We start from the raw sequence: 23,808 nt of genomic DNA, 5'->3' as shown, positions 1-23,808 counted from the left end.
AATCTGCCTGTGTTGGCTAGATCCGCTGGCCAGCAAGCCCAGGGATCCACCTGTCTCCATCTCCTCCGGGCTGGGGTCACAGGTGCCCATCGCCATTATACTTATTAGCTTTTACGTTGACTTTGGGGATCTGACCCTGGGTCCTCCTGCTTGCATAGAAGCACTTTACCCACTGGGCCATCTCCCCAGTCTCAAGCTATAAAACCTTGAAACAGTATTTCCGTAAGAATCCTCTGGTTTGTGCCTGGCAGTGGTGGCACACGCTTTTAATCCAGCACTTAGGAGGCAGAGGCGGGGGATCTCTGAGTTCGAGGCCAGCCTGGTCTACAGAGTGAGTTCCAGGACAACTAAAGCTACACAGAGAAACCCTGTCTTCAAAAACAAAAACAAAACCAAAATTCTCTGGTTTGTACTGAAACCTCAAAAAGTCATCTCCTTTAATGGTTCCCAAGAGGGAGTGGTCCCCATTTTATAGAGAGAGAAAATGAATGACCTGAGGTTCAAGTCTGCACTCTGCCTCTTCTAAACAATTCCACCCACGACTCCTCTTGACAACCCTGCCCCAAGCCTCGCTGACCTGTGGCCTTCCCCCTAAGGCAAGGTAGGCGATGACAGCCACCTGCGCCTTTCCCAGCCTGAGGACTCCCAGGTGGGTGGGGCTGGGCGCCGGGATTGGCTTGCAGGCCTGGTAAAGGCAAGGAGCTGACAGAGTCAGGACGACTGGCAGAGCCCCACTGTGACCACCATCGCGATTGCCAGGCCCAGTGCCCTGCGAGCTGGGGCTGCTTGGTGACCCACTTCTGGGTGCCCTGCACACCATGGACCCCAGTGGCCAGGGCTGTGCACTCTCCTCACTCTATGTGGGCGATCTGCACCCCGATGTGACTGAAGCTATGCTCTATGAGATGTTCTCCCCCATTGGCACTATTCTGTCCATCCGTGTGTGCCGGGACGTGGCTACCCGACGCTCCTTGGGCTATGCCTACATCAACTTCCAGCAGCCTGCTGACGGTAAGTCCCAGAGAAGAATAAGACCTTGCTTTTAACATCCTTGGGCAAAATAATGTACTTTTGATAACTGCCACCCCAACTGGAAAGCTGGCAAGTTTATTTCAAATGAACTTCTATTATCTAAATAACAGTGGTTTTCTATCTTTTAGGTGGAAATGGTCCTGTGACTAATTGTGGGTATTTAGTATTATAGATCCTAGCCAGGGAAGATAGGGCAGCCTGCATTTTCATCTTCTGTATCATAGTTAGGGAAACTGAGGCCCACAGACAGGAAGTTGGAAGGCAGGCATTCGGAGAATTGGCAGTTACTGCTGGGTATACTGGTTGTTGCCGGGTGACTTTGGTGTTAAGTAGACCTGGATTAGGAACCCAGGATCTGTGTGACGTGGAGCAAGTGGCTTACCCATCCTGAGCTCAGTTGCCTGAGCGAAAGGAGAAGCAGAGCTCTGCCTCCCTCCAGGGGTGGTTACCTAAGAGATGGAGAGCACCTGGGAGGACGCGGCCCAAAGCCTTGCAGGTGGAGAGTGCGGAAGCCTGGGGTTCCTGCCCTTCGGTGTAGCCTGACATAGGGCCTACACCAGGTGCCTTACCTTTCAGATCCTGGCAAAGCTGCCTCCTCTCGGCTTTGTTGGCCCCTGTTGGGTGAGAGGATTGATTGGTAACTGTCAACTGACCCCGTCTGGGCTCCGTGAAGAATGGAGGACCAGGGTTAAGAACCATGGCAGGAACATGAATTTGAGGCCAGCCTGGGCTACATGTTGAGACCCTGTTTCAAAATGAAGAAAGATTCCGTAGTTTCAGGCCTCCTGGGTGAGTTGGGAGGTTTCCAAAGTCCAGGATGCTCTCTTCCTCTACCACACCCCACGTCTGCCTCCTCTTGCCCCTCTGCAAGGCTCGTGAGTGAAACAGGAGCTAGCCCTCCGGGCCTACCCATACATGGGACATCTGATCTGTAGAGTTTTGTTCCCGGCTGGGTGTGTTAGCACTGGATGCTCACAGACCTCTGTGCTTGCTCTCCTCCATCCCCTCGGCCACCTCTGTGCCTCTGAAGCTAGCAGGGTCTCTGAAGCAGGCAGTTGCAGCATTATCTGGAAGAAACAGGCTGTCCAAGGAGAAGGATGCCATTTGCCAAAGGCCTGTTCTCTGCGTAGTACAAAGCGTGCCATTTGTTGCACGCTTTGCTTTCCGGCCTGCCTGAATGCCTGGCATTTGGTGGCGTTGCCTCCGTTAGTGTGGGAAGGAAGGCACCTCACTCACAGGTGGAGTGAGGGACTGGGGACGGGGGTTTGCTTCCCCTTCCTTACATGCTCGTCCGTGCAATGCCCATTCAAGGCTAGAATAGCCTGGCTCTGCTTTTCCAAGCTTCAGTCTCTGCGTCTGTAAGATGGGGATCCATGCTGCTTGTTGAGAGACGACCTTTCTGGAGTGTGTGAGGAATGCCATGTACAATAATCCCTTCAGCTTTAATCCACCTGAGTCTCCAAGCGCATCTCTCAAGGGAGACCCAGATCATGGCTGTCCTTTCCTTGCTCCTACTCAGCACCGTGGAGACTTGGGGTCACAAATGTCACCTAACTTGTTCCTTTCTCTCCTTGCCTCCTCCCCAGCGGAACGGGCACTGGACACAATGAACTTTGAGATGATCAAAGGCCAACCCATCCGTATCATGTGGTCCCACCGAGACCCAGGGCTTCGAAAGTCTGGTATGGGCAACATCTTTATCAAAAACTTGGAGAATTCCATTGATAACAAGGCTCTCTATGACACCTTCTCCACCTTCGGGAGCATCCTCTCTTCTAAGGTGGGTGAGCCCCTCTAGTTGAGTCGGTTGGCGCCAGAGACCTCTGTGTTAGAGGGATACCACCCGGCACCTCGCAGGCTGTGGGTACAGCAAGCACTTGGCCGTTAGCTGCTCATGGTTTTATCTTCTTATGACCACTAGAGGTCGCCCCCGTGCCTGGTAGCCGGCTCCTGAGATAATCACCCATATAGTTTATTTAGTTTATGTGGGCTTGGCCGGCTGTCAGTTGAAACATCTGGGTTTCGTCCGTGTGGTCTTCCATGCTCCTGCAGGCTAGCCCAGGTCTTTCTCACAGCTGTGCCAGGTCTCAGACAGCTAGGAGTAAAGATTCACAGGCTACCTGTAGCTTCAACTCAGAATTGGGACCCCCTTTATTCCTACTGCTCCCTAGAGACCAAAGCCAGTCCCAGACCAGTCCACATTCAAGTGAGCATTAGTTAACAACCACAAAACAGAATTAAGTGTATGGTTATAATAAAGGTATTAACTGGGGACATTGCAGCAATCAGCAGCCACATCTTGCTTCGGGCTTCCCTTGCTGCTGGAGATGAAGCATGTCATGGCCAGTCCCCACCACGGCTTGTTTGTAAGACATTTCTTCTATTAGAACATAAAGTCCATCTGAGTGGCAGTATTATTTCTCGTCACGGCTGTGTCTCCGAGTCTGTCTTGTGTTCAGCTTCCTCCATGCACGAGCAGACCCAACTCTCCCCCATCATGACGTGCAGTAAGTACTAGACGGATTACGGCTTTTGCAGGGTTCAGTTTAGTTCTCTGACCTTATATATGAGGCTGTGCAGGACTTGACTGCAGGTCCATGTGTTCCAAGTAGAGGGCTAAAACCTGGGTGTTATGCCTCGGATGTTACTGATGATGGCCAATGAGATCCCCAGAGGTCTTTAGGGGGGCAAAGGCAGAGGTACCATAATCTCTGGGTTTGAGCCTTTTCAGAAAACCACTATGAGCCAGCTATAGTCCCTGAGAAGCTGAGGGTGGGAGTCAGCATGGTTGAGTCTGAAAGACGTTGAACTAAAAGTGAAACGACCATGCTTAGGGGTGGAGAGGTAGAGGAGTGTGTGATGGGTATGAGACTGAGGACTGTATTTATTTATGTATATGTGTTTGTGTCTGCTTGTCTCTATGGACACTATGTGCAAGCAGTACTCCTGGAGGCCAGAAAAGGGCATTGGAGCCTCTAGACCTGGAGCTCTCCAATATGGGATTAAACCTAGGGCTTCTGAAAGAGCAGCAAGTCCTCATAATCACAGAACCATCTGCCCAACTCCATGAGCAATGCTTTGGATACAGGATTTGTTGTGCAGGGCCTGTCAGAGGAGCCTCAACCTGCCAAGCTGACAGACTTTTGTGTATGGCTGAAGCCATTGGTTGTTAAAGGACCTAGTCACAGTTGAGTTTTAGGAAGAGCAGCCCAGCAACTGGCATGGAGATGGAAAGGTAGACGGTGGCACTGAGCTGAGCCAGGTGGTGGTTCTGTGGAATTGGGGTCATGGTGACTTAAGAAATGGGACCTAAGTCCTTAATTCAAGTTCATCAGGAGCTGAGAACCATCAGAACTCTAGGTATGTTTTTGTTCTCTATTTCTGCCCTCTCAACTTGAACCAGATGCATTACAGAACAGGTATGGAATGTTCTGTTGCAACATGGAGGTGAATTTGCTGTTAGAATAGTAGAGGAATTGGTAAAATTCAAAGATAAGACCTGGCATGGTGGTGCATGTCTTTAATCCCAGAACGCAAAAGGCAGAGGCAAGTGGATCTCTGTGAGTTCAAGGCCAGCCTGGTCTGCAAAGTGAGTTCCAGGACACAGAGAAACCCTGCTTGAACCACCCCACCAAAAAACAAAACAAAACAAAAGCAAGCCCAAAATAACCAACAAGCAATATAAAAGAGAATAAACTAGACACTTCCCAGCCCTGGTCACCAGGAGTAATCACCGTCAACAGTTTTGTGAGGTGGGCACAGGGGCACACACTTGTAATCTAGCACTTGTAAAATGGATGTAAGAAGGATTTCAGTCTGGACTAAAGAGCAAGATCCTGTCTCAAAAATCTCCCAAACAAACAAAAATCAACTAAAATAGGTGTGTATGTGTGTGTGTGTGCGCGCGCGCATGTGTGTGCGCATGTGTTTCAAAACTTCCTACTTGTAGATCCCACTTTACTCCAAATAGACTTGATTTCTGCCTGCCCCTTTTTTTGATTGGGTGAGGGTTTCTAGACAGGGTTTCTCTGTGTGTAGCCCTAGCTGTCCTGGAACTCACTCTGTAGACCAGACTGGCCTCGAACTCACAGAGAGCTGCATGTCTCTGCCTCCTGAGTGCTGGGATTAAAGTTGAGCGCCACCACCGCCTGGCTGGTTATCTCTTTCAAATAACTATCAGCCTCATAACCCACCACATTCTCTTCAGCCTGTCGCCAGGCAACTGTACACAGCTTCTACAGCCGGCCTCCTGGGATGTTCACAGTATCCCCAATTTGCTATCAGAATTAGGGGACAGCTGTGGGGTTGAATTCCCAAGTCCACTCCTCCTTATGCTGTCATCTCAAGCAAGTCCCTCTAACCCTCCATTCTCCCATGCTAAACTGGGGCTGTTAGGGAGTCTCGGACTCCCCCCAGGTGGAACCCAAGGTCTAGTAGTGGCTGGCAGAGCCTGTCACTGAGCTCCATCTACCTGTCTTTTATGCTCACCAACAAACATTCGTATGCTGGTCATTACCCCCTTCCCTGAAGTCCCTGTTGAGTGGTCTCTCTGTCATTCCTCCCTGTGACCCAGGTAGTATATAACGAGCATGGATCGCGGGGCTTCGGCTTCGTACATTTTGAGACTCATGAGGCTGCCCAGAAGGCTATCAACACCATGAACGGGATGTTGCTGAATGACCGAAAAGTGTGAGTTCCCGGCCCTGTGGAGAGGTGGAGGCTGAAGGACGGAGCTGTGCAATCAGGAGTGTTGCTCTTCTGACTGTCTAATGGGTACAAGGTGCTGGGCAGAGCTCTTCCCTTGGGGTGTAGTTCAGGAGAGTGGCTCAACCTCTCGGGGATGCTTTCCTTCTGTAAAGTTGAAGTCGGTAGGCATCAAAGGACTATTCTAAGCAAAGGATGAGAATTCTAGAGGGAATAGCTGATGGCCAAATCATGGACAGGCTTGATGATTTCATCCGTCTTTCAGTCTCCAGGTATGGCTGCGGTTTCGTTCCTCTCTCTCTCTCTCTCTCTCTCTCTCTCTCTCTCTCTCTCTCTCTCTCTCTCTCTCTGTCTGTCTTGTGTGCTCTTCCCTGGGATCTGGGCAGGTGGGAAGGCAGGTATGTGTTTGGACAAGCAGCAGGCCTGTCCAAGCTTGGTATCAACCCTCTTCACAGATGGGAAAATTGTGCTGCAGGTCCGGAGAGAACCTCTCGTGGGCTGCTCCTCGATGGCCCAGCCACCACACTCAGTGCTGTGGAGGGAAGGCAGCTTTTCTGTTTTCACAGGGGTCTCATACTCTACAGCTGGAGATGCTCTTGAACTTCCCATCCTCCTGCCTCCACCTTCTAAGTACTAAAATCACACATGTGAACTACTTTCTTTTCTTTTAAGACTTAGTATGTATACAGAGTTCCATCTGCATGTATCCCCTGCAGGCCATAAAAGGGCACCGGATCTCATTATAGATGGTTGTGAGCCATCATGTAGGTACTGGGAATTGAACTTAGGACTTTTGGGAGACCAGCCAATGCTCCTAACTTCTGAGCCATCTCTCCAACCTGACATGTGAACTCACTGGAGAGGAAACTTTGAGTTGCCAGAGGCATTGGGTTGTTTGATTTGGAGTTTCTCTGGGGAGGGTCCTATCTATTTGATCTGGAGTTTCCCTGGGGAGGGTCCTATGTACTGATCTTACTACTTTGTTCTGAGGTTTCCTGGATTCACAGATATTAATGACAACCACTTCCCTGTATGGACCACTGATGCTTGCTGTTCAACTCCTGGTGTTTGTTCCAACCTATTTATGACATATCTGCTCCATCTACCACCTGCCTTTGCTATGCCTGGCATTTGTTAATCAAGAATTCTTTTCAGCCAAGTGCAGTAGAGTGTGTCTATCATCCCAGCTACTGGAGAGACTGAGGCAGAAGGATTACCTGAGTTCAGGAGTTTCAGGGAATCCTGGGCGACATAGCAATAGCCTCATATTCTCTCTCTCATTCCCTCCCTCCCTCTCTCTCTCCTTCTCCCTCTCTGTCTCTGAAAAAAAAATTCTTAGATGTGTTTATGTAAACTTGAACATTTCTAGATTTTTCCTCTCCTTTTTGGCTATGCTTGAACTTGAACTTGGGGCTCACCCATGCTAGGCAAGTACTCTACCACCAAGCTACATCCCAGCCCAGAAAGTCCAGATTTTAAAATGAATGTCATATTTAAATGATGTCAGTCTATCTCCTGTCCGTCACCAGTGACCCTGGCACTGACCGTGTCTGCCTAGCTCTCCTTTGCTTCCCTGGTACTCTCTCCCAGCTTGTTCAGTGAATAAGCAAAGTCCCCATGGCGTGAATTGGACCCCAGATTTACAGACATGACGCTGAGGCTCAGAGAGGTTCAGTAACTTGCTTAGGATCATACAGCTAGGCAACTGAAGTGAGATCCAGACTTGTGTCCAATTCAAACCCATGCTCTTCTTTCCTGTGCTCTCAGCTTCCCAGTCGAGAGCATTTATTCTGTATGCATGTGTCACTAAAGTTCCTGTAACCTCATACAAGGTGGAGTTCTGAAATATAGCTTCTTGCCTAATGAAAACAGCTGGGCTCTGGACACAGTCAGTCCATGGAGTATGACCCTGCCTGGGTTCCCAACAACAGACAGGAAACTGAAGGACAGCAATCTGTCCAAGTGACCCAGAGTTGCCAGGTGAGCCCAGATGGGGATGAAGGGGTGATGAACCTGGCAGCTTTTATTCTGTTGATGTATCTACAGCTTCGTAGGCCACTTCAAGTCTCGACAGAAGCGGGAGGCAGAGCTGGGGGCTCGGGCCCTGGGGTTCACCAACATCTATGTGAAGAACCTCCATGTGGACATGGATGAACAGGGCCTCCAGGACCTCTTCTCCCAATTTGGTGGGTGTGTTCCCCAAAGGAGAAAGGGGAACACTATTATTCTTCCATGCCCGGGTCTGGTGGGAGGAGGGCTTCCCTGGGATTTCCTGGGAACTTATAGGAAGGAAGGGAGCATGCTGGCCTTTTCCCAGCTCCCTGCTAAGCCAGTTTGGTCTTTCCTAGGAAAGATGCAGAGTGTCAAGGTGATGAGAGACAGCAATGGCCAATCCCGGGGCTTCGGCTTTGTCAACTTTGAAAAGCATGAGGAAGCTCAGAAGGTGGGTGCCTCCATGGCCCTGCTCCTGTAAAGAGGCACAAACCCACAACTGGGAAGCCAGAAGATTTTGAGTGGGCCTGTTACGTGGAGGGCAAGAAAGTACCCTTCCTGGCCCAGGATGCAAGGACCAAAGGCGCTAGCATTATCTTTTCTTGTTGGCTTCTAGGCCTAGAAGTTGAAAGAATTGAATATTCAGGCAGGGAAGAGAAAGTCTTCACTATATATAAATATTTACTAATAACTGGCCTCTTAAGAAGCCTCTTCACCCTCAAATATTTCTCCCCACACTGGTTAAAAAATCCTAAACACTGAATCAGTATGCATTTGGGTCTGACTTCTGCTGCTTTTTGTGGATAAACGAATGGGAATTTGGTTCTCCAAGTGCATTACAAAAAGAACCTGGTTGGTTCCTCAGTGTTCTGGCAGAAGATGCAGGATTTTACACCATCTAACAGGTTTGTGCCATTTAAGAAAAGAAAAAGCTTGGGGCTGGAAAGATGGGCCAGCAGTTAAGAACACTTGTTGTTCTTCCAGAGATCGCTGAGTTCAGTTCCCAGCATCCCCATCAGGCAGCTCACAATTGACTACAACTCCAGTTCTAGGGAAATGGCACCCTCTTGTGGCCCTCTGGAGACCTACCTACCCACAGGTGGCATACTCACACACAGATATATTCCATACACATGCATTAAAATTTTTTAATGTTTGAAAAAAAGATTGATGCAGCTGACAGATGGTTAAGAACACTGTGGTTAAGAACATTGGCTGCTCTTCTGAATGACCCAAGTTCAATTCCCAGCATCCACATGACAGCTCACAACCATCTATAACTCTAGTTCCAGGTTATCTGGGCACCCTCTTTTGGCCTCTATGGTCACCATACACAGACAGAAATGCAAACACTTCTACACATAAAATAATAAATAATAATAAAAACATTAAAGAGAAGTTGATGGTATTTTTTGAGACAGGGTTTCTCTGTGTAACACTCCTGACTGTCCTGGAACTCACTCAGTAGACCAGGCTGGTCTCGAACTCACTGAGATCTGCCTGCCTCTGTCTTACAAGTGCTGGGATTAAAGGCGTGTACCACCATTGCTTGGCCTATTCTATTTTTAGAAAATAAAATCTTAGTCAAAAATTTAAAAATCCAGCTGGGCAGTGGTGGCACACACCTTTAATTCCAGCACTTGGGAGGCAGAGGCAGGTGGATCTCAGTGAGTTTGAAGCCAACCTGGTCTACAGAGCGAGTTCTAGGACAGGCTCCAAAGCTACAGAGAAACCCTGCCTTGAAAAACCAATAAATAAACAAATAGTTTAAAAGGTGATTGTCCTGTAAGTGGCCTTTCCCTGGAATGAATTATTCCCAGAGAGGAAGGCCAGCCTTGCAGGTGTCCTTTTCTGGCCCCAGAGGCAGGACTGGGGACAGGGCCACATCCACACAGTTCACCGTGTGCCTGCTCCTGCTCTCCAGGCCGTGGACCACATGAATGGGAAGGATGTGAGCGGGCAGCAACTGTATGTGGGTCGGGCCCAGAAGCGGGCAGAGCGGCAGAGCGAGCTGAAGCGCAGGTTTGAGCAGATGAAGCAGGAGAGGCAGAACCGTTACCAGGTGAGGCCAGGCCTCATGGAGGCTGCAGCTCCTGTCTGAAGGGCGGTTGGGAGTGGGGCACTCTGAATGTGACTCCTTCCTCTAGCCACCCTCCTTCTAGAAACGTGGCTCAGGACCAGAATCAGATGAGCTCTGGGATAGGCATCACCACCTGGATTGTAGACCAGGCTGGCCATGATCCTCCTGTCTCTCCCTCCCATGTGCTGGGATTGCAGTCAGGAGCCACCACGCCATACAAGTTAGCTAGTTAAAGTTAATAGTCTGACTTTTTGGAGATGAACCTCTTTAAGTTTTTTTTTTTTAAATATTTATTTATTTATTATGGATACAATATTCTTTCTATGAGTATGCCAGCAGGCCAGAAGAGGGCACCAGACCCCATTACAGATGGTTGTGAGCCACCATGTGGGTAGCTGGGAATTGAACTCAGGTCCTTTGGAAGAGCAGGCAATGCTCTTAACCGCTGAGCCATCTCTCCAGCCCCCTCTTTAAGTTTTTTAATGAGAGTTTTAGATTTTATGGAGAATGTCCGTAGTATGCATGCATGTATGCATATGCTCACGTACATGCATTCATATGTAATAGTTCTCAGTGAGAGACTGCTTTCTTCTTGCTGCAGAGACACTTGAGAATGTCTAGAACTTTCAGTTGTCACATTCCAGGGGCAGGGGATGCTGGCAAGCCTCCTGTGGTGGGCAGCACAGTTCACACACAAAGAGTTGGCCCAAAAGGCTGTGCTGCAGTTTTGATATCGCTAGGATGGGGCTCAAAGTTTCCTTATCTTAGGGTTGATGCAAGAAAGGGCTTAGAGTCGTGTCTGGCAGCAAGTAAGATAGTTTGTCGTGCAGGCAGATGGTGGAGTGGCAGCTGTCCTGTACTCCGTGACTGAAACAGAATTGGCCGGTCAGGCATTCTGCCTACAGTCATTCCATACGGCCTCCTAGAGAGCTGTGTGGCTGAGCTTGAGTCTCACCCAGCCTGCTCTAGGTCTGAGGCCGCCTTCTGTGGTCCCCGCATGTGGAAGGGAGGCTGAGATCTGTGCAGGCGTGTGGGAGCAGTTGTGGGCTTTAGACGTTACAGGAGCTGCAGTAACTGGGGACAGGCAGGCTGAGTGGCTACATGAGGCTGAGCCCTGCACGTCCCTTGTGGCCCTACCAGCCACTGACCCCACTCCAGGCAGTCTGGGACAAGAGGGGAAGGGGCATTGAGCAGTATCCCTTCTTCCAGGGTGTGAACCTCTATGTGAAGAACCTGGACGACTCCATCAACGACGAGAGGTTGAAGGAAGTTTTCTCTGCCTATGGAGTGATCACCAGTGCTAAGGTGAGAACCACAGCATGCCCTGCCCTGCCCTTCCCGCTCTCACCCCTGCAGAACCACCAGCTTCTCACCCTTGCACACCCCCAGCCTCCTGCTTGGCTTCCAGGGACTTTGGGTTGAGTTCCTCTTTCTGGTTCTGGCCCACACCTTTGGAAGTCTATCAGCAACCTTGTCTGAGTGGGATGGGAAGAAATTAAACATATTCTCTAGCTGTAGAGCTGGGCTTGATGCACTATAACCTTATTTCATTCAACATCCATAGATACCATATATGTCAGGTTCCAGGAACTTACCCTATTTCCGGGCCTTGGTTTACCCATCTGAAAAGCAAGCTGTCACTTGTCCCTCTTCACTCAATCTTCCTCATTTGTTGAGGTGACAAATGGCCGTTCTGCCCAGGAGTTCCATGACTGTGAAGGAGGCTGAGTCTGTCTCATTCACAAGATGAAGGTGAAGCGTGGCCTGTGTGGTTCACAGCCCTGGCTTCTCATCCATGTCAGACAAGAAGCACGGAGAATTCCAGGGCATGACCTGAACATCTGACTTTCTTTTTTAACTTAAAACTTTATTACATTTTATTATATTTGTGTAGGTACACACATGCCTAGAGTTCAGAGGTCAACCTGTGGGAGTCAGTTCTCCTCCTTCCACTGTGTGGGCCTGAAGGATCTAATTCAAGTCATCAGACTTGGCAGCAGGGGCCATGACCTGCTGAGCCGCCTCTCCAGCCCCAGGGACTTTTGAATTTATCAAAGCAGCCCAGGTGATTGTAAGATGGCCCAGTTTATTCATTTCACACCAGGCTCTGTGGCAGCATATACAGATAACTAAGCTGTGGTCCATGTCTTCAAGGACTTTACAGTCTAGTGATGAGGTCAGATGCATCACTATTGTGAGATGGGAGGCCTGGACTGAGGGAGAACTCATTTCCTAAAGTGCTTGCCTTTCTAGCACGAGAACCTGTTCTAGCCTAAGATCACAGGTAAGATAAAAGGCCAGGTGTGGTGGCGTGGCACCGTGTGCCGTGGTGTAGCGACGTGTGAGGTGATGCGGCTCTGTGTGGTGGCGCAGCATGTGAGGTGCTGCGCTGCCTTGTGAGGCGGTGCAGCTCTGTGTGGTGGCGCGGCACTGTGTATTGTAACCCCAGACAGGCAGATTGCTGGAGCTTGCTGATCTGTCTGTCAGTCTCTCAAACTTGAGACCCTGTTACAGAACAAAGTTGGATATCACTTGAAAAATGATACCCATGGTTGTCCTCTGGTCTCTGTAGACACATGCATGTTAACCTGCACACATATGAACATGTGTTTCTGCACATGTGCACACACATATGCATACACACAGATGATGGGAGGCAGTGCTGGAGATAGAGATGCAGGGCTCAGGGAGAAAGGAGAAGGCTTCCTGGAGGAAGTAGAGATGGTCTTTGGCTTGACTATGAGGAGATAGGGAACAGGGGTAGGAGGGGGATTTGTCTAATTTTTTAGATTTATTTATTATGTATATAGTGTTCTGCCTGCATGTCAGAAGAGACCATCAAACCTCATTATAGATGGTTGTGAGCCATCATGTGGTTGCTGGGAACTGAACTCAGGACCTCAGGAAGAACAGCCATCTGAGCCGTCTCTGCAGCCCCAGCAGATAGATTTTCAAAGGGAAGAATAAAGTTAGTAAAGCCTGAGTGGAATTTACTGTGAACTTGCTAGTAGCTTATTTACAGCAGGCAATGTACTCACCTTCGTTCATTTAATTTTTATTGCATTTTATATAAAATAGAAAACATAGAGCCGGGTGGTGGTGATGCACACCTTTAATCCCAGCACTAGAGAGACAGGCACAGCTGGATCTCTATGAGTTCAAGGCCAGCCTGGTCTACAAGAGCTAGTTCCAGGATAGGTTCCAAAGCTACAGAAAAACCCTGTCTTGAAAAATAAAAAACAAAACACACACACACACACCTACATCTGCTAACAGAAATTCTTAACAATATTTTTGCATCAAGACTTCTGCTCCCTGAGTTGGAGAGAGGGTAAGAGCACTTTCTGTGCAAACATGAAGACCTGAGTTCAAATCCCCATAGCCTGTGTAAAAACCTAACTCTGCTAAATATGTGCTTGTAACCTCAGCACTGTGTTGGTGGACACAGGAGGATGGCGGGGCCTGGCTGGCTTCCAGCCTACCTTCAGGTACAGCGAGAGATTCTGTCTCAAAGGAATAAGGTAGAGAGTGATAGAGCAGGATGTCCAACATCCTTTTTCAGCCTCCGTGTGCACACGACACACACATGACACACATGTGCACACACCCCCGCATGCACACACACATGCAATGTACACACCCACATGCAACACACATGCAATGACATCTGGTCCTGATGAGTTTTTGGTCCTCTTCTAAGAGTATTTTGCTTAGAACAAAATTAATAAGATTGTCAGAGCCGAGCAGTGGTGGCGCACGCCCTTAATCCCAGCTGTACCTCCCTAATCAGGAGTCCGGTGTGAGCCACAAAGTCTCGTGAAATGCAGGGCATACAGTAGGCCTCAGCAAACGAGGAGAGTGTGGTTCTGGTTCGTCCCCCTATCGCAGGCTGTCACAGGATGTGCTCAGTGCTGGATGTGGTCCCAGGGGAGAAGCTTGTATCCCAGGAGTCATGCTCCCCTGCGCCCAGCAACCCTTGTCTTGTCTTGCTTTTAGGTGATGACAGAAAGTAGCCACAGCAAGGGGTTTGGCTTTGTCTGCTTTTCCTCTCCAGAAGAAGCAACAAAGGCTGTGACCGAGATGAATGGGCGCATCGTGGGCACTAAGCCTCTGTATGTGGCCCTGGCACAGCGCAAGGAAGAGCGGAAGGCCATCTTGACCAACCAGTACAGGCGGCAGCTGTCGCGCCCTGTCTTGAGCTCCTTCCAGCAAACTACCAACTACTTAGTGCCTGCTGTGTCCCAGGTGACAGTGTGCCTACAGCTCCCACAGGGGCATGGAACTTCACAAATATAGGTTCTGTTGAAAACACCTTGAGCAGGCTGCTCCAACCCCTTGAAGTCTCACTAGCCCCATCTTTAAAGGGGCAAAGCATGCTATCTTGTCTTCTAGTCTGTGTGTGGTTCCTGTGTGTTGTATGGAAGGGACTGTGTGGTTAAATGAGTTTGGGAGGTCTTACACTAAGTACTGAAGCCTAAAGTAGGGTGGTGGTGGCACACACCTTTAATCCCAGCCTTCAGGAGGCAGAGGTAGGTAGATCTCTGTGAGTTCAAAGCCAGCCTCGTCTACAGAGCAAGTTCCAGGACAGCCAACATTATACAGAGATACCTCTGTCTCAAAAAAAGTAACCTTAATTGCTTTATTGTATACATTATCTTCTCCATTTATGTCAGAATCCATTGGCTCTCCTAAACAGCCATAGTGCTTGTAGCGTTTTCCCAACTCAGACAGATGCGTCTGCACCTTGGCATGACCTGGCTGTTCGTGTTCTGAGGAGCATGGCTAGCGGAATGACACCCTAGAACTTAGAACAGTGGAAAGATATGCATGACTGAAGACCACTGGCTTGGTAACATCCTTCAGCAATTGGTTGTGCTTTCAAGACCTGGAGTAAGTGACATACTTTATCTAGGTCATTGAGCTAGGGTAAGGAACAATGGTTTAGGGATAAAAGACACCCTGAGATGGGAGAATGGAGCACTCACGGTAGCTTTGTAGGCCTGAGTTATCTCCTGCAGGGGATAGTGCAGTTCTTGCCGTGGTGTCCCCGAGAAGATGCAAAGCGCCTCTCACCTTGGGTCCTCTTCTCCCACAGTCTACAGCACCGGCCATGTACTATGGTTCTGGCTCTATGGCTCCCATACAACCTGACCCCAGGTGGACAGCCCAGTCACATGGACATTCATGTAAGTGACCCAGCCTTTCTATGTTCAGCAAGCCTTGTGGGTGTGAGCCTCAAAAGAAGAGGCAGTATAGCAGGGTGGTGGTGGTGCATGCCTTTCATCCCTGTGCTTGGGAGGCAGAGGCAGAGGATCTCAGTGAGTTCAAGGCCAACCTGGTCTACCAAGTGAGTTCCAGGACAGCCAGGGCTACACAGAGAAACCCTGTCTCAAAACCCCTAACCCCCCAAAAGGAGGCAGTCTATAACTCTGGGGCCAAGCTTCACTTTGCATTTCTCAAAGTTGGTTCCTTCCCTCCTCTGAGCCTCAGTTACCCCTTTCCAACTTGGGACCCTGTGGCAACCCTGACAAGGACACAGTGTGGCTATTGTCGGTTATCTCCAAAAGTTACTCTGATCTGGGGCTGAAAATTCTTGCGGAGCCAAGGGAAAAAATGAAAGAAACTCCTTTGGCTAAACTGTTGCTGAGTGGCCTTCTAAGCTCCAAGCTTACACTCAGGTCTCTTGGGACTAAAGTGTAGAATCAGAACTTCAGGGCTTGGAGAGATGTGAGTGGGTTTCGTCATTTGCAGGTTTCTATACAATCTCCCTAGAGTTCTTGGTGTAGGTAAATCGACTCTCTTTTTCTGCTGTGAATTTCTAGTTCCTCCCCAGCCCTGGGAACTTCAGGCCACAGTGTGCTGCTTTGACCATAACCCAAACCCTCTGTTTTTCTCTGTGCTGCCTGCCCTCCAGCTGCCTCAGTGGTCCAGTCTCTAAGCACGATGCAGCACTCCTATCTTCGCCTGAACAGTGCCTGCCAGGCCTCCAGCCATATGCCTCACTTGCAGAGCGTAGGTGAGTGCAAGTGAGCAAGGCCGGGATCTGGGATGGAAGGGGGTCAGTGGGGGAGCAGAATCTTATCCCTGGGGCTGGCAGTGGAGGGGACTTTAGATCAGGCTCCGTGGGGACTCTGCTTTCTTGGTGAGCCAGGCTAGCTTTGGAGGCTGTCTATAACATAAATGACTGTGGGAGTCACTTTGTGCCCCTTGCTGATTGCTATCTCTCCAGACTTAATCTTTAAATAGGGATACAAATAGTAGGCCCATTGTTCTGAGGGTTGGTGAGTTCCCAGATGGGAGGATTCGAGTCTTAGTAAGTACTGAAACTGCTGTGGCTCGAAGACAAGAGTATCTGTTGGCCAGTATCCTCACATCTTTGTGCAGGCCCTCCGTTCAGCCCTGGGGCTTCTTCAGGGATTCCGAATGAATGAACCAAATGAAATCCCTGGTCTTCTGTTGTTGTCAGGCTTCAACATACATGCTCCTTGTTATATTTTTCAACTATAGTAAAATATGCACGATATAAAATTTACTGCTTTATTATTTTTTAAAAAAATTATTTTTATTTTCTGTGCATGAGTGTTTGCCTCCACGGATGTATGTGCACCATATGCATGCAGTACCCACAGAGGCCAAAAGAGGGTGCTGGATACCCTGGAATTAGAGTTACAGTCAGTTGTCTGTTGCTATGTGGGTGCTTGGAAGTGAATCCCAGTACTCTGCAAGAACAGTGAGTGTTTTAGCACTTTCTTCAAACGTTTTATCTGTATGTGTATCTGTGTGAGGATGTCAGACCCCTTGAACTGGAGTTATAGACAGGTGTGAGCTGCCATGTGGGTACTGGAAATTGAACCCCGGTCCTCTGGAAGAGCAGGCAGTGCTCTTATCCACTGAGCCATTTCTCCAGCCCCGAGCATTGCTATTTTTAAGCCCATAGTTTAGTGGCATCCAGTGTGTTCCCACTGCAGAGTATGAACAGCAATATTTTCCCGCAATCGCCTTTAAAGCCTTCTGGCTTATAAAACTGGACTCCCCATTAGCCAGAGTTCTTCATTTTATCCTTCCTGGCCCCTGAAAAAAAACACCATTCAATTTTTGGCTCTTTGAATTTTCAGTGGCTCTTTGCCAAAAGGCTGAGAAGCAATTGTCTCTATGAATTTGAGTATGGTTACTTCATGCAAGTGGAATCAGACTGTCAGTCCTTTGTGACTGGCTTTCACTTAGCAGTGTCCTCAAGATTCAGGGATGTTCCAGCATGTGGCAGTTCCCTGCATACGGAGATTCACCTGCTGATGAGCACAAAAACTGAGCTCTCGTCCATGTGAGCTCGCTTCCACCTGTGAGCTCTCACCCATGAGTACTGCCACTATAAACACGGATTTACAGCTCTCTCCTTGAGACCCTGCTTTCAATTCTTTTGAGTACATATCCAGAGCTGAAATTGATGTATTGTATTTCTATCATTGCTGTCTACCCGACATTCTTGTCTACAGTACACAAATGTCTTTACTGCTCCACCAAAATTTGTTATCTACTTTTTTCTAAGTGGCTACTTGAAACTTTCTTCTTCTTCTTCTTCTTTTTTTTTACAGTCAACATTGGTACTCAGACTACAGGCTCAGGTGGGGAGGGATGCTCTATTCCAGGCCAGTCTCTCCTGACACATAGAGGACCTTCATCTGCACACAGTGCCCATGGGGTAAGCCTGCCTGTTCATTGTGGTCTCCTGGTTCATAACTTTGGCTAAAATGTTTTATCTCTGGCATTTGCTTTTCTTGGCTTATAAAATTTCATTTACTATTATGTGTAATAAGTCAAAGAGCATTCCTACTAACAGGGGAGAAAGAACCATGGTCACATTTCATTGGTTGCAAACTTTTTGTCTAGGTTATTGCCAAAATGAATTTGAATTTCCTGTGAGTATCAGGAGAAGGAATTCTAAGAACACACTGAGTACTGAAGGAATGAGATTAAGCTTCAAAATAGGACTAAAAAAATGTTTATTATAATTAAACAAAAGGCTATGCTTCTCTTTATTCTCCTCCAAAGGTTTCAAATTCAACATTATTGAAGCATGTCTAGAATTTCAATATGTCTTGTTCTAATGATTTCTTGCAAAACGAACAATAGTATTTAAATAGCAATACCTACTTTTAAAGTTAGCAAGACGTAAGAGGGCTGAAGGAGGAGGCAAGAGTTCTAGGCCAGCCCAGGTTACCTAGTGAGTTCTAGGCCATCCTGAACTACATAGGTCTTGTCTTAACACACATGCGCACACACACGCACCACTGAGATGCATGCTTACTGCTGATGTGTTCGCAAAGCTTGTCAAGAAGAGTGCTTTATTGGGCTCAGTGGTTAGTGAAGTGTGGCTGTCGTGTGACTGTTTTTGAAGGGCCTTCACTGGGTCACAGCATCTCTGAGCGCAACTTTGTCTTCTAGTCCATGCCCCTGTTAGGGATTCTCTGTCCCACCTGATTGTGCAGACATTGCTTCCCTCTTCCAGAACCTTTCCTGGAGGTTTATGTTCACCTGATGGGGTAAGTGTATGAGGCCTTTCCCATCCATATGGTTAAGGAATGTGTTCCTGGCACCATGTGCAGGTCCAGGAGTCGGCTGTATATGTCCCTGGCCATCAGCCTCTGACTGTGTCCATGCTGGCTGCCGCACCCCTGCATGAACAGAAACAGATGATTGGTGAGTGGCTGGCTCCCCCATCCTGGGGCAGGTAGGAGGGCTGAGAGCTGCCTAGCTTGCCGGGAACAGCTTGAGTGAGGCCAGACTTGGGAGCGAGGTAGTTTCATCTCAGCTGCCTTACTAAGCCTGTGCCCTCTTACCTTAGAAAACTAGTGGCTGGTGCTCCCAGAGCTTTCTCTAGCTGACACGGACTCTAGGTGGGAGATGTGGAACAGGGCCAATAAGCAGAGTAGGAGAATGCTCTTGGGATTCTACTGGGAAACAGTCCAGGGTGGTCATTTCATGTCTTCACACCTCTTCCAGGGGGTGCCCTGGTCAGATTTCACCTGTCTCCTCGCGCCCACTGCAGGAGGTGGGAAATAACCATGCGGTGGGTAAACACCGGTGGTTCCCTCTGAACTCGGAGCTCCAAGTGCCGTTCCTCTCTAGCCCTGGAGGAGTTTCTGACAGGCTCCAATGAAAGATGGCACTCGTGGGGACTGGGGAGATGGTTCAGTAGGTAAGAGTGCTTCCTGTGTAGGCTTGAGGACCTGAGTTTGAATCTCTAGGTCCCATAGAGAAGCTGGTCATGGCTGTGGGCTCCTGTAACTCCAGAGTTGTGGGATGAAGACAGGAAGACGGCAGGAACTTTTTGGCCAACACGCCTAGCAGAACAGGCAGCTTCAGGGCCAGTGAGGGGTACTGTCTCCAGGGAATAAGGTGCAGAGGGATAGAACAGGATACCCGATGTCCTCCTCCAGCCTCGGACACACAGACCTGCACACACACATACCACATGCACGCACACACCACGCACGCATGCACATGTACATGAATGTGATGTTGGAACCTGTTCCTGGCCGGCACACTCTCCGAGACCATGCAGACCTCGAGCCCCTTGGCTGAAGGCCCTCATTGCCACTGCCCCATTGTTTCCTTAGGTTACCCACTAGGTTTTGTCACTTTATGTCCCTCAACACAGAAGAAAATTACATACGCCTAATGTCTGTAAACAGTGTCACTCTTTATGGGAAGACCTTTCTACACCCACGTAAGCACCCGTACTCTGGAGTGCCCCCCCATACGTTGTCAAGTCGGACAGACACCGAAACTAGGTTGTACTGCTAGAAATACCTGATGGTGTGTGTTTGCCTCCCACACCCCGAAGTCTCAAGTTGAGCCTTACATCCTGTCTGGAATCCCAGTGTGTCCAGTGAGAACAGCTTCCCCCAAATGGAATCTTGAAACTTAACTGACTTTGCTGTAGATCTCTTCACATATAATATTCCCCTTGGCCCTTCAGATTGTCCTCTGAAGCGGGTTTGCGATGCTCACTTCATAGAGGTGGAAAGAGAAGCTTCCAGTAAGGTTAAATGACACAGCTTGGGGTGACAGGTTCTAGGGCGAGATCCCAGACACCCTCATTGCTTCACTCCATGGCTGCCACCACTCCGGGGTGCTGTGCTTTGAGGCAGGCGTGTGCGTAAGCTCTCAGGTTGTTCCACACAGGGGAGCGTCTCTACTCCCTCATCCACGATACCTGCGCCCCACTGACTGGCAAGATCACAGGCATGCTGCTGGAGATGGACAACCTGGAGCTTCTGTTTTTGCTGGAGTCCCCAGAGTCCCTCCATGCCAAGGCAGGTGGAGGCTGGGTGGCAGCGCAGCAAAGAGGAAGGGCTGTTCTCGGTAGCTTACGGCAGGCAGTTGACACCAATCTGCTGGATTTCGGACGAGCTCTGTGTAGCTCTCTAGTGAAGCTTCAATACAAGTAGCCGTGTTCTGACTGTAGAGTCATGTCCAGCAGTGGTACCTCTGAGAAGGTGGCAGTGGGGCTGGGGTCCTAGGCGTGGCAGAGTACGAGGGCTCCATGAATCCCTTACCATGCTGAGGCAAGGGAAGTCATGGCTCTTCTGGGGCCTTATTGGGCAACTGCTCTAAGCCCCTCTCTTTCTTGTGTCCCGTAGATAGAAGAGGCGCTGGCAGTGCTGTGGGCTCATCAGGAACTGGAGTCAGCAGAAAGCAACAGGAACTGAGCACAGTGGGTGGCTGGGGGTGGGAGGACCCACGGCAGAGCAGCTGAGTCGCTGTCAGGAGACCCTGGAGAACACCCCACGGAGGCTGACATTCAAATACTCGCTGTGATGTGTTGGTGGCTTAGGAGTTGGGAGAAGCTGACCGAGTCACAGGAGACATGCACAGTAACTGGAGTGCTCTCATGCCAGGTGTCTCCCAGGCCTCAAGGTTCACTGGCTGGCTCTGTTCACTCATCTGAAGGCTTAGCCTGCTGCGAGTCAGTCTACCTTCTTAAGACTGGGTGTCTTATATACTTTGGGAACATTTTTTTTCCTTTCCCCACTGAGATTGGAACCTGCACTCCCTTGACTTTCTAGTATAGCATTTCTGCTCGTGGTTCTAAGGTCCTGTGAATGTTAACTTATTTCCTGACTGGTCTCTCTGTTCTCGAGCTTTAGATGTGGAATGAAGGCTGGACAGTGTCCACTGCTAATTTTTTTTCTTTTGTATATTAAAAAACGCTGCAAAATCTGCCTTGCCTCCCAGAAGGCTTTCTTGTGTCTGAGGGAGGGTGGGGCAGAGAAAAAGAACCCCAAACAAGTGCCGAAATACACAGACAGTGTGCATATTAGATTAAGAGCCCTACAGGGAGCTGAGCTCGGGTATATGAAAGCTCCAAACTACAAACTGGCCATCAACAGCAGATGGTTAAGTGGGGACCATCATGCAATGGACTGAGCAAATGGACTAAAGCTCCGGGCAGCCATATCTGAAGTATGTGGCATCTCTGAAGGTCAAGTAAATACCACAGAAGTCAGCAATTGCGTGTAGGTCTCAGCTGACCAAATGCTGGGTAATGCAGCTAGGAATCCCATAGAAATATACTAGATTAACATACTCGATTTAGGGTTTCCACCCCAAACTAGGGAGCTCCCAAGGTTCTTCAGGGAAGTTCGTGCTCACCTCCTTAAGGGGTTCAGACCTCAGCTCCTTGTTTTCCCCATACCCATGTGCCCAAAGAGCAGTGGTGAGGGTACACTGGTTCATCGGTACTGTCACAAGTTCACTAGAACAAACCCAACATGGTCCTGCTATTCTTTGTCCCCCTCCCCAGTGAAGGCTATTTTAAACTCTTCACACCTCCAGTCTTCAGTCCACTGCTCCCCATGCAGCTTCTCCCCCCTTCTCTTCATATGCTCAATGCTGGCATTTCCTTAGGCCTGACCCTCAACTCTTCTCTTCTCTTCTCTCCATGTTCTTCTCCATACCTAATTTACAACCCCTATTTATTTATTTATTTATTTATTTATTTATTTATTGTGCACTAGTATGCATGTCCATGTGAGGGTATCAGATCCTCTGGAATTAAGAGTTACAGACAGAACATAATCCACCATAAAAACAAACTGAAAAATAAAAACCACATGATTATCTCATTAGATGCCAAAAAAGCTTTTGACAAAATACAACACTCCTTCATGATAAAGGTCTTGGAGAGAGCAGGGATACAAGGAACATATCTAAACATAATAAAGGCAATATACAGCAAGCACACAGCCAACTAAATGGAGAGAAACTCCCAGCAATCCCACTAAAATCAGGAACAAGACAAGGTTGTCCACTCTCTCCATATCTGTTCAATACAGTTCTTGAGGTCCTAGCTCAAGAGAGCAGTAAAACACCAAAAGGAGATCAAGGGGATACAAGTCAGAAAAGAAGTCAAACTCTCAACTATTTTACATCAGCGACCCCAAAAATTCATCTAAGAAACTTCTACAACTCATAAACACTTTCAGTAATGTAGCAGGATACAAGATTAACTCAAAAAAATCAGTAGCTCTCCTATACACAGATGATAAATGGGCTGAGAAAGAAATCAGAGAAACATGACCCTTCACAATAGCCACAAATAGCATAAAATATCTTGGAGTAACTCTAATCAAACAAGTGGAAGACTTAGAAATTGAAGAAGACAAAAGAAAATGGAATGATCTCCCATGCTCTTGGGTAGGTAGAATTAACATAGTAAAAACGGCAATCTTACCAAACAATCTACAGAATCAATGCAATGCCCATCAAAATCCCAGCAAAATTCTTCACAGACCTCAAAAGAACGGTACTCAACTTCATGTGGAAAAGCAAAAAACCCAGGACAGCCAAAACAATCTTGTACAATAGAACTTCTGGAGGCATCACAATCCCTGACTTTAAACTCTAATACAGACCTACAGTACTGAAAACAGCCTGGTACTGGCATAAAAACAGACAGAAGGACCAATGGAACTGAATCAAAGACCCGGATATTAATCCACACACCTTCAAACACCTTATTTCTGACAAAGAAGCAAAAAATATCAAATGGAAAAAAACATATTTGACAAATGGTGCTGGCATAACTGGAGATCAACATGTAGAAGAATGAAAATAGAACCATATCTATCACCATGCACAAAATTTTGATCAAATGGATCAAAGACCTCAACATAAAGTAAAGCCAGCCACACTGAACCTTACAAAAGAGAAAGTGGGAAGTACACTTGAACGCACTGGCAAGGAGACCACTTCCTAAATATAACCCCAGTAGCACAGACACTGAGAGAAACAATTAATAAATGGGACCGCCTGAAACTGAAAAGCTTCTGTGAAGCAAAGGACATGATCAACAAAACAAAACGACAGCCTACAGAATGGGAAAAGATCTTCACTAACCCAACATCAGACAGAGGTCTGATCTCCAAAATATACAAAAAACTCAAGAAATTGGTCATCAAAATAACAAATAATCCAATAAAAAAATGGAGTACAGACCTAAACAGAACTCTCAACAGAGGAATCTGAAATGGCTAAAAGACACTTAAGGAAATGTTCAACATCCTTACTCATCAGAGAAATGCAAATCAAAACAGTTCTGAAAACATCTTTCACCTGTAAGAATGGCCAAGATCAAAAACACTGATGACAACTTATGCTGGAGAGGTTGTGGGGAAAAGAGAACACTTCTGCATTGCTTGAGGGAATGCAAGCTGGTACAGCTGTGGCGATTTCTCAGAAAATTAGGAAACAACCTTCCTCAAGACCCAGTAATACCACTTTTGGGTATATATCCAAAGGATGCTCAATCGTGCCACAAGGATATGTGCTCAACTATCTTTATAGCAGCTTTGTTTGTCATAGCCAGAACCTGGAAACAACCTAAATGCCCCTCGACTGAAGAATGGATAAGGAAAATGTGGTACTATTACACAATGGAGTACTACATAGCAGAAAAAAATAACATTTTGAATTTTGCAGGCAAATGGATGGAGCTA

The 23,808-nt window shown here is 48.1% G+C and overlaps 1 protein-coding gene across 1 annotated transcript; it reads left to right on the top strand.

Annotated features, from left to right (window-relative positions):
• Positions 1-803: 803 nt before the first annotated feature.
• Pabpc1l (poly(A) binding protein cytoplasmic 1 like) lies at positions 804-20,520 on the top strand. The gene is made up of 14 exons (XM_057781084.1): positions 804-1,011; positions 2,619-2,812; positions 5,606-5,721; positions 7,783-7,922; positions 8,085-8,179; positions 9,653-9,790; positions 11,018-11,113; positions 13,805-14,053; positions 14,904-14,994; positions 15,723-15,824; positions 17,401-17,507; positions 18,412-18,505; positions 19,994-20,128; positions 20,456-20,520. The coding sequence occupies exons 1-14, from the start codon at positions 819-821 to the stop codon at positions 20,518-20,520; spliced, it is 1,815 nt and encodes a 604-aa protein (XP_057637067.1). The 5' UTR covers positions 804-818.
• Positions 20,521-23,808: the final 3,288 nt, after the last annotated feature.

Source organism: Chionomys nivalis, chromosome 9, assembly GCF_950005125.1.
Source record: "Chionomys nivalis chromosome 9, mChiNiv1.1, whole genome shotgun sequence".
NCBI classification, from domain to species: Eukaryota; Metazoa; Chordata; class Mammalia; order Rodentia; family Cricetidae; genus Chionomys; species Chionomys nivalis.
This window is presented reverse-complemented; position numbering and strand designations above follow the sequence as displayed.

What these genes read in the sequence shown, in the direction of transcription:
- Pabpc1l (XM_057781084.1), top strand. Translation starts at nt 819, where the DNA reads ATGGACCCCAGTGGCCAGGGCTGTGCACTCTCCTCACTCTATGTGGGC. An exon ending in AGCATGAGGAAGCTCAGAAG is followed by an intron (nt 8,180 to 9,652) that starts GTGGGTGCCTCC and finishes CCTGCTCTCCAG; the next exon opens with GCCGTGGACCACATGAATGG. An exon ending in GCCTCACTTGCAGAGCGTAG is followed by an intron (nt 15,825 to 17,400) that starts GTGAGTGCAAGT and finishes TTTTTTTTACAG; the next exon opens with TCAACATTGGTACTCAGACT.